The sequence below is a fragment of the Coenobita brevimanus genome, chromosome 54, assembly GCF_032717465.1.
Source record: "Coenobita brevimanus isolate Jiangsu-jjx chromosome 54, ASM3271746v2, whole genome shotgun sequence".
NCBI lineage: Eukaryota > Metazoa > Arthropoda > Malacostraca > Decapoda > Coenobitidae > Coenobita > Coenobita brevimanus.
Window position 1 is genome coordinate 18,546,099 of NC_137007.1, and position 10,481 is coordinate 18,556,579.

The 10,481-nt window shown below is 43.0% G+C and overlaps 1 protein-coding gene across 1 annotated transcript in view; it reads left to right on the plus strand.

Moving 5' to 3' along the window:
* The window catches only part of LOC145401046 (uncharacterized), a 174,294-nt gene extending 165,961 nt beyond the window's left edge, over positions 1-8,333 (plus strand). The window contains exons 5-9 of the mRNA XM_080273422.1: positions 1,739-1,868; positions 3,055-3,154; positions 3,438-3,558; positions 7,262-7,368; positions 8,243-8,333. Of these exons, the coding sequence (XP_080129548.1) occupies positions 1,739-1,868; positions 3,055-3,154; positions 3,438-3,558; positions 7,262-7,368; positions 8,243-8,333 (549 nt within the window). The remainder of the gene's footprint in view (positions 1-1,738; positions 1,869-3,054; positions 3,155-3,437; positions 3,559-7,261; positions 7,369-8,242) is intronic.
* The last annotated feature ends 2,148 nt before the right edge of the window (positions 8,334-10,481 follow it).

A 10,481-nucleotide genomic window follows, 5' to 3' on the forward strand; every position in this document is an offset into this window, starting at 1 on the left:
CCCCCTGAGTATCCGTGACCTTGGGTTTGATATTTCATGGCCATTCAAGGTCAAAGGTCTTGGTGCCAAATGAAAGCCCACATGGGAGTTCCTGTATGATGATACTAGTAAATATCTCCATCCTAACTGGTTTCAAGTTATAGCCCTCTGAAAATTCATGACCTTATTTTTAGCCTTTAATGATCACTCGATTACCTCCAAAACCTAATCACTTTCTTTTGGGACCATTGCCCACATATTCCGAACGTTTCATGTAATTTCATTCAGCCATTTCTCCGTGATGTTGCTAACAAATGAACACGTTTACAAACATTGAAACTGCCATAGGCAAAGTATTTGCCGGATGGATCCGATTGTCTGTTTAGTTATCACCGGTGTGTATGCAGTATTTGGCGATTTTTTTTTTCTCTTAATTGCAAAGCACAGGATGGGGTTAGGAAACTAAAAAATTGCATTGCCAGGTGCGCCAGACGTTTCTCTTCAGTTTGGTAAGAAAAAAAAATATGATTTACGAAAGTGGCCCCTGGGCCGGCCTCTGGGTTCCGACGATTCCCGGAGCCACGGCCATTGAGGGGGTTTCAACCCCCCACCCAGCCCACGGCCTTCGACCGATTTTGATGGAAAACAAAAAGCTTCTAAAGATTATGCATATTTACCTTATGATTTTATAATCAGAATGATTAACACAAAATCGTTACCTGTAGAGAGCAGACAAACAAACAAACAGACAGACAGACAAATATACGGAACTGACCAACACGCATGCCGAATCTTTCAATTCCTGCAAGCAACAAGCGAAGAAACTCGACCAAAACCAATACCTTGCTGGACTCCGTCCCAGGCGAGATAAATATCGGAAAAGGAAGTCACCACTTTATTTCATTTCGCTTCCTCACGTACTTAAATTTCACCTTCACTTCTAGTCACAGATAATATTATTCCACACTTTTGCAGTGTGCTGTACCTAAGTCCTTCTTCAGTGACACAACGAGTTCTGTAAGTCCTAAATTATGGCATCTTCCAAATCTCACTAGCCCTATTAGCTGTGTCGAAACTCCTTCAGAACGATGGCGTATTTAGGTCTCCACACTGTGATGGAGACCTACCGTATTGCTCACTTTTTGTTCTTTCTCTTCAGCTTCTCCCTCTATTTCTGCGGCTTCTTCTTCCGGTGCTTCTTATTCCTTTTTCCTTTCTCCTTTTCCTTCTTTTTTTTCTTTTTCTTCCTTTCTTACCCTTTTCCTCTTATTATTATCGCTTCTTTTCATATTCTTTTCTTTCTTCCTAGTTTCTTATTTTCTTCTTTCCTTCATCTTCTTTTCTTTTAATTTTCTTCTTCGTTTCTTCCACTTTTCTTCTCTTCTTAATGCATTCTTTTGTTATTCTTCTTTATTTATTTTTCTGTTTTTCTTGTCCTTGTTCTTGTTCTTATTCCTTACATTTTGGACCCTGTATTCTCAAATGTTCATTAGTCATCATGACAAGCTGTACACAAGTGGGTCAGTGTAGTGTAGCTGTGTGGATACCATACTGCACTCTTGGCAGGGATGGCAGTCGTTAACCCTTTCAGCCCTTTTTTTTTTTTTTTTTTGCCGTCTCCCGATGATAAACTTTTCAAACTGGATGGGTTAGATACTGCATGACAAAAATATATATAAGTCGCATCAGATCGCCCGGGGGTAACTAGGGATGCAAGAGGTTCATTGCTCTGGTGTCCTAACTACCTCTGTTGCCGCAGGTAGCGTCAGCAGGGGGCAGCCTGCAGGCAGAGTGTCGACTGACTCTGGGGCCGCACAGAAAGAGCGTGTTTAAGACCCTGAGAGTGAGAACGCGAATGATATCATACCTAAACAAGAGCAGGTCTGCAGGTGAGTCATCTTCAGTTGTTCTGGGAGTCAGGTCAGTGTTATACTCCTTTTACTCTAATTTGGCCTAAAATTCCTCTTTTCATCTTGCATTCTGAATGTATCTGAAAGGACTTAGCTCAACATGAGAGGGGGAAAAAAAATGTAATTTCCTACTTCATTACAACTGCGTCTTTTTATTTTCACCAACTAAGATGGAGGGAGTTTATGCGTCCACTCGTCTTTTTGTCTTTCTGTGAACAGAATCTGAAAAAAACAATCTTAATGGACTTCAGCTAGATTTTGAAACTGACAAGAACCCCGGTGCAGGAAAAAATATATATATAATTCTTTTTTATTGACGTTGGCGGAAGTATGTGCTCAGTGAGATTGTGTAAGATGACAGACTAAGGCCGTAGATTTAACTGACTGTGTCGGACTGAAGAGCATTCAGCTGGAAGGAAAGAGGAATTACTGCAGTAGATCATACATTTCATTGGTGTTGTAAGAGGTCTGCACCCTCAGGATGTTTTCTGGTTTAAATATTACTCTTGTTTCCGCAAAACGATTAACATAAAGTCTGGACATGCCTGTCATGTTGACTGACTTGGGAGACAATAATGTAACCTCTCCAGATCGAAAATCTCTTTTAAGTTGAATAATGTCGTCTCCAAGTAGCAGGTCACTCTAACTACACTTAAAATTGCTATCTCACCATCTTCAATGCTCAACTGTATTAAAACTGATTGTGGTGGTGGTCACGAAGAAGTGCTACGGAAAGGTCTGGAGCCAACGTATGGTCTTGTTCAGCTAGTGAGCAACGGGAAATAAGCTGCAAAAATGCGAAAACATTCGCCTAAAGAGAATAAATTATCCACTGTGTAACAAAGAAATTGTTTATTCAGGTTTTGTGGTCTTGTTAGACTCAGTTTTCCACGCTGATTCCAATGGTGTATGTTTTGTTTGTCTATCTCTAGGCTTTTGTCAACAATTGCTAATTGTTTATTTCCAGTCTTGTTACCACGCGCCGATGTAATGGCTGACGTATTGATTACCATGTCACACACACACACACACACACACCATCTGTTGTTGCATCCCAGTTGCAAGTTGAGTTATAGGAATCGCCAGGGCAAGTTTGCATCCTTCTTCAAATTTTGTGAAGAAACCTCGTTGTGTTATTGTTTTGATGTTAAGAATTTGTTTCAAGCCATGGCAGTGGATTACAAGGCCTCAGAATGGCTTCTCCTCATAGACAGTTCCATGAAGAGCCTGAAAGCTGTACTTTTACATAACGGCAACGAACTCCCGTCAGTTCCACTTGCACATTCTGTGAAAATTAAAGAAGGCTATGAGAATGTGAAGATTTGTCTGACAAAGATCAAGTACTCGGATCACAACTGGGAAGTTTGTGGGGATTTCAAAATGATTTCGTTCCTACTTGGAATGCAAGGCGGTTATGCGAAGTACTCGTGTTTTTGGTGTTTGTGAGACAGCCGGAGCGATGCCGATCATTATGTGAGGAAAGGCTGGCCTCTCGTAGAGTCTCACACCAGGCTCGTGAAAAATTCTGAGAACTCCACTGATTTCCAGAGTATTGCTGCCGCCGCTACACATAAAACCTGGTCTTGTTAAACATTTTGTGAAAGCCATCAAGAAGGATGGTGATGCGTTTCTGCATATTCGATTGTTTCCCAAGTTGAGTGTGGCAAAGGTAATGGCTAGCATATTCGCTGGGCCACAGATTCGAAGAATGCTTGCAAACCGTGAACTCCAGGGTAAAATGACAAATGATGAAGAGCGCACTTTGAATGCTTTCAGAGGGGTTGTGGAAGGTTTTCTTTGCAACCAGGGGAGATCAGTTTCCGCACAGCTCATCGATGACCTGATCGACGCATTCCACCAGTTGGGATGCAGAATGTCAATTAAATTGCACTATTTGCATTCCCATCTCGATTTCTTCAAAAGCAGCTTGGGTACAGTCAGCGAGGAGCATGGCGAACGGTTCAACCAGGACATTCTGCTGATGGAAACCAGATATCAGGGCAGGTGGTAAGAGGCGATGATGGGCGATTACGTTTGGGGATTGTTGCCCGATTGTCACCAGAAAGTCTTGTCATCAGACTGTCATCAGAAGAAAGTCTTGATCAAAAGTGCATTTCTAGATACTATGTGCTCTGCATTCCCTGTCACGTTACTGTTTGCTTGTTTCTAGTTATATTAATAATACAGTATACACCCGGGAATATATAAATTCTCTGACATTCTCAGCATTCTCGAAATGGTAAGTCGCAGTTCCTGTCCTTCTATGATACATATGTTGTTGCATAATTCCTGTAACTCTAGATTGACACAAAAACAAATAGCATATTCGGAATCTACGCATTGACTTTAATCAGAAATAGCGTAATAATCAACATAAACAAACAATTGGTTGAAGTTTGTTACACAGTGTTATAGAAAATACGTATTTATAGAGATGGGAAGAATAACAACACTCAGAAAAATAAGATCAGAGAGAGAGAGAGAGAGAGAGAGAGAGAGAGAGAGAGATCCCTGCCATATCTTTCTTACCTCTGGCACTAAACTTCCTCCACGTGGCTTCTTCATCTCACCATACGTCACATTCCTCATTTCTCTTCTGCACTTCTTTCTCACTTACCCTTGTTTTTCCTTTTTTACGTCCATTTTACTTCTTTTTTTTTTTCCATGTCGTTTACCACATGCTTTCAGGGGCGAATCCAGCAACTGATGAAAAAGGAGGGAGTTGAAAACTTTCTGTATGCTATTTTTTTTTGGAATACATGGTAAAGACAGGAAGGTTAGTGTGGGTTTCAGATCCATAATGAATGCCAGCAATTGCGTGAACACTGAATAGGGCAATACTTGCGGAAGCCATTGAAAAAATGATTACTTGCTCTTTGAGGATTTTAAAATACTTGATTTGCAGCATCGGACGTAACAGACAGGACTGAGAGCTACCAATTTCAAGTGCGTACGAATTTGTTTTAATTTCATCACAGTTTACTGGAACCATTACAGCCATCGTCATCACCATCATCATTCTGAGACAGTACAGTGCAGACCTACCGTCGCGTCCATCTCTCTCCACTCTAGCCACTGGCCTTTAGCAATTTCCATCGAAGCTTAGCAGCTCAGCAAACGGCATCTGCCTATCTGTCTCTTCTTGCCAGTCCATACGAGCATCTGGGCTGTTGCCACTCAGTTACCCTGGTACGAGTAGTCCATCTGTCCTGTGTTTTGCGACGGACGAGACCTACCCACAACCATTAATGCTTTATTGATTTTTGTGACTATATCTTTTACTTTTCATTGATATTGTGCCTGAGGATCTCTCTTTTTTTTTTCTCTTCATAATCCCTTTCATTTTTCTCTGATGATTTTTAGGTTCACGTTACAACAATACTGTCAGAAAAGATAAGGACTTGCTGATCATGTATACTGACATATGAAAAGTTTCATACCCCACTGAGAAGCCCGGTCCCGTTGAATGGAGGGAACTAAGCATTTTCGAAAGCTGATAAAAGGGGAACTCCGAGGGTCAGACCTACAAGTTTCGCGGCTATGAGCCGATAGGGAGAAGGTGGTACCTTAAGTACCAGCACCACCCCACCTACATCCATCCTGAGTCTCAGTGGGATATATACGAGTGTGTGTGTGTGTGTGTGTGTGTGTTTGTGTGTGTGTGTGTATACATACACACACACACACTCATATATATATATATATATATATATATATATATATATATATATATATATACTAAGATCAAGAAGGGGCAAACGCTGCGGGGAGCATAGTCTCACTCACCCTCTAACACCATCCATGCGGTTCCCTCTGTGCACCCCTCCAGGCAGCGACTCTTCCTACTCTAAGTAACTTCTGACATGAGTGATCGACCTGCTCCAGCAATGGGTTATGTGGCCTTCCCTTTGACCTCCACCCTGGTTTAACTCGCTCAGAGATCACCCTATGAGCAGGATCGGCCTCAGGAAAGCAGGCCTCGTGGCCACATAACTGGAGTAGGTGTTGACGTGTATGTAGGTAACAGGCCTCAATTCAGTCTTATGGAGTAGTCACTCGTTATGCACCTGGTTGTACCGGTGATATCCCATGATCCTGCAAAGGCACTTAGTACCAAAGGAGTCAATTCGCCGCTTCAAGTCACTGTTTAGTGTCTATGTCCCACAGCCATAAAGTAAGACAAGAAGCACCAGTGCCTTGGAGATGTGAACTCTCGTCCTTCTACACAAATAACGACAACACCAAATACCCGTACTGAATGAACCCAAAACCCCGTGGGCCAGACCAATATGGCGAGAGATCTCACTCTCTAATCTGCCATTGTTATGGATCATGCTAACAAGATAAGTGAATCGTTCTAAGACTTCTATAGCCTCACCACATAATTGGACAGACTGAACTGCTTCATCCAACAGGCCACCAAATGCCTGGACCTTGGTCTTGGCCCAAGAGACATTGATCCCAAGGGCTTTGCATTCTTGTGAAATTCTTCGAGGGCACTCGGCAGTGTCTCCAGCGACTCTGCTAGGATAACTGCATCGTCAGCAGTCAAGGCCGGTAACCCTGAAATTGCCAATTGATACCCCACAGTGACTTTGACTCACAGCCCAGTCCACTACTTATTCCATACATGTGTTGAAAAGTGTGGGAGCAAGGATACATTCCTATCTTACACCAGAACATACTGGAAAGATGCCGGATGTCCCTCCCCCATACACAAACACACACACACACACTTTACAGCACTCTCAGTGTTTGAGTAAAAGCCAGCAGTCAGTTGCATTATCACTGCAAGGATCCCATGGAGTGGCAGGAGTTCCCATAGTACCTCCTGATTTACTGAGTCAAACATCTTCTTGAGATCAACGTAGACTGCAAGCAGACCTTGTTGAAACTCAAGACTGCATTCCACCAGAACTCAAAAAGCTAAGATACGTTCAACAGTAGACGTCTTGGCTGTGAATCCGGTTTGCTCAGACCTCTGGAACTATAGGAAATGCTCCTGGATATGCATCAGTAGAATGAGACAAAGAACTTTGCCCGACACACTGAGCACTGTAATATCATGGTAGTTGCTGCAATCATGCTGGTTTTCTTTTCCTTTACAGACAGGGGTGACCAAACCCTCTGTCCAGTCAGGAGAAATGATACCAGTCTGCCAAAAGCCTTCTATGACTGCATGTAACTCCCTGATCATGGCTTCACCCCCAGCTTTGATCAATACTGCTTGGATGTCACAAACACCAGCTGCTCTAGCAATTTTCAACCAAGCCACTGCCTTCTTGATTTCATCTAAAGAAGGCACGACCTTGTCAAATGGTAGGAAGCAGACAGTGGTTGTACACCAGCTAACAGAAGCTTTCCACTGAGAGGTTCAGCCATATGCAGCTGCTCAGTGTACTAAGCCCAACGAGCTCTATACGCGCTTGCCTCTGACACGAGTCGCCCATCTGCTGTCCAAACAGAAGCAGCCTGAGAGGTGGGTCTGGAGTGGAGCTTCTTCAGGGCTCTGTAGGCAAGTCGAAGGTCATTTATGTGAACATGGCCTTTCACCCCCCCAGGCACTTCCCTGGCATACCTCTCCTTGTCCCTTCACAGTGAAACTCATGCCTGTTGCAACAGAAGAGTGTGCTGTTCCTGATCCCCAGCCAGTCTGGCAGCACAGCTCTCCATAGTTGTAGTTAGTGTCCTCTGAGATGAATCCCCTCCTTGATCTTGGGCAGTCTCCAGTTCAGTCATAGCTACTGCCAGAGTAACATGCTTAAAGGTATCCCATCATTCAACAGGACCCTCAACAGTACTGAGCACTTCAAACCGATATGAGATTGCCAATGCATACACAAATGCACTCGCCTCATCCCTGAGTTTCTCAAGATGAAACCTTTTTTTAGTGGCATCTTGAGAATCTCTCATTTTAGACTTGTACCTTAGAGTAGCAACAAGTCTGTGATCTATCTATCAATCTATATATCTAGGCTGCTTCCCCCAGAGAAAGGGAGGTAGCCGAGAGAGTATGAAACACTCCCAATTTACTCATCGAAACTCACACATTTATTCGTATCTTAGCTTCAAGGAGAGCAGGGACAGGCTGTGATAAATAGCAAAAAATTCTGGACTCCTGAAAACCTTGCAGTTCTAAAGGATCCTCCAGAGAGTACAAACAAGAATGTGATCAATCTCTAGCAACCCCTCTGGTATTGGGATACCAAGTCCAGTGGTGAAAATTTGGCTGCTGGAACCAGGATCCAGCAATTCGTAACTTATGGGCTTTTGCAAAATCGAAAAGGTAAAAGCTATTTGAATTCTAGTTCCAGAGACATGGGGACCTACAGAATCCCTGTCCTCCCTGTCAGTGCCAGTAACTGCATGGAAGTTGCCCACAACCAGAAGCGTATCCTGCGAGGGGCACTATTCCAAAACAGAGTCAAGTTTGGTGTAGAATAGCTCTTTCTCTTCAAGGTCACTCACCTCAGTTAAAGTGTACACTGTTATAAGAGAGATGAAGCCCAAGGAGTGCTTCAGTCACCAGGATTATATGTTCATCGATCAGAATAACTCTGTTGACATAAGAGACAAAGAGAGCAGCACTTGCCACAACGACACCCCTCAGGTGGGCACCATCGTCACAGCCAGACCAGTAGTATGTGTAACCATCATTACTGATCTCACCAAGACCGGGTAGTCTCATTTCAGAGAGTGCAGCTATGCTCCAACTCTCGTGACTAAAAATGTAGTAGATCATCCTTTGAAAGGCATAGAACATTCCAAGCCCTCAGTCACAGTGCCTTATGAAGTTTAAATCCGTGCCTGGAGCCTGGGGCTTGTACGTCTTTTGCGCCACTAAGACGCGAATCAGAAGGAGGGTCTATGTTAGGGATTCACCCCCTCCCCATTGTCTGGTTGCTGAAGTCCCGTAGGCTTTACCCAGCAACCGTCATTTCGGGTGCCAGAAATATATATATATATATATATATATATATATATATATATATATATATATATATATATATATATATATATATATATATATATATATATATATATATATATATATATATATATATATATATATATATATATATATATATATATATATATATATATATATATATATATATATATATATATATATATGATCCCGTCCGAAGTCGGGACGATACAGCCAATGTATCTCTACCAAGTGGCTTAGGCTGTCTGGTAGAGATTGTATGTAGGGTGAGAAGTGCTTGTAAGTGTAACTGTAGTGTTGGAGTGGCTTTGGATGTGTGTGTAATCTGTGAACCAAGTGTAATCGGCCCGTGCAAGCTGACTGGGTGCAAGCATACTTTACAGTATGTGACACTGGTTCAACCACAACACCCCTTGTGTCCGCCAATGCAGTACGTGGCCAGGTGAACACTCCCAAAGTTTATTACCCTGCCGGGGCGCGAACCCTGGTCCACCAGTGTACGAAACATACACTCTACCACTGTACCACAGATACAGTGGTAGAGTGTACGTTTCGTACACTGGTGGACCAGGATTCGCGCCCCGGCAGGGTAATAAACTTTGGGAGTGTTCACTGTGGTACAGTGGTAGAGTGTACGTTTCGTACACTGGTGGACCAGGGTTCGCGCCCCGGCAGGGTAATAAACTTTGGGAGTGTTCACCTGGCCACGTACTGCATTGGCGGACACAAGGGGTGTTGTGGTTGAACCAGTGTCACTTACTGTAAAGTATGCTTGCACCCAGTCAGCTTGCGCGGGCCGATTATACTTGGTTCACAGATTACACATACATCCATAGCCACTCCAACACTACAATTACACTTACAAGCACTTCTCACCCTAACTACAATCTCTACCAGACAGCCTAAGCCACTTGGTAGAGATACATTGGCTGTATCGTCCCGACTTCGGTCGGGATAGGCCGGTCCTGCAGTGGATACTCAAACGGCTGATGATGATGATATATATATATATTGTGTGTGTGTAAACAGAATAACAACAATTTTTGAAGAAAACCAACCTCGTGAACAGGCAGGATTCCAAAGCTGGTATTTGACTGCTGGTCATCTGCACACAATAGCAGCGTTTTCGTGAGGCTTCCAGATTGGTCAAGACCGGTCAAGACTAGTCCCATGGCTGTTCTAGAGAGACAGTTTCAGAAAAATCAGACCGGTCTTGCCCCAGAGCCAGGACTGGGTTTATCCAGTCCTGCACACAAAGAATGCACAGTAGCACTGGGCAACAAGGACAGGGAGGAGTGTTTCGTGCCCATGGTAAACACCTGATAGCCTACAGCAAACATGGGCAACAGAAAAAGTTAAATATTATTTTAAATATAGAATTTTGCACAAATAAGTCAGCAGTGGCATAGGATGGTGATATAACTGTAGATGCTACTTGAAATGAATACGTGTTTAAACCTGATTTGAAAAAGATGATCAGTTATGGCTGACGTGGTAAGATAATGATGTCTGGAGAAAAATTCAAATTCTGCGAGTCTCAATGGCTTGTTTTAAGGTACTGACGGCACTTACAACTATTCCCAGTAATAATTCCTTAAGGACAAGTATTGCATCTTTTTCCTCCGGTTATTAGTTCTAGTTTA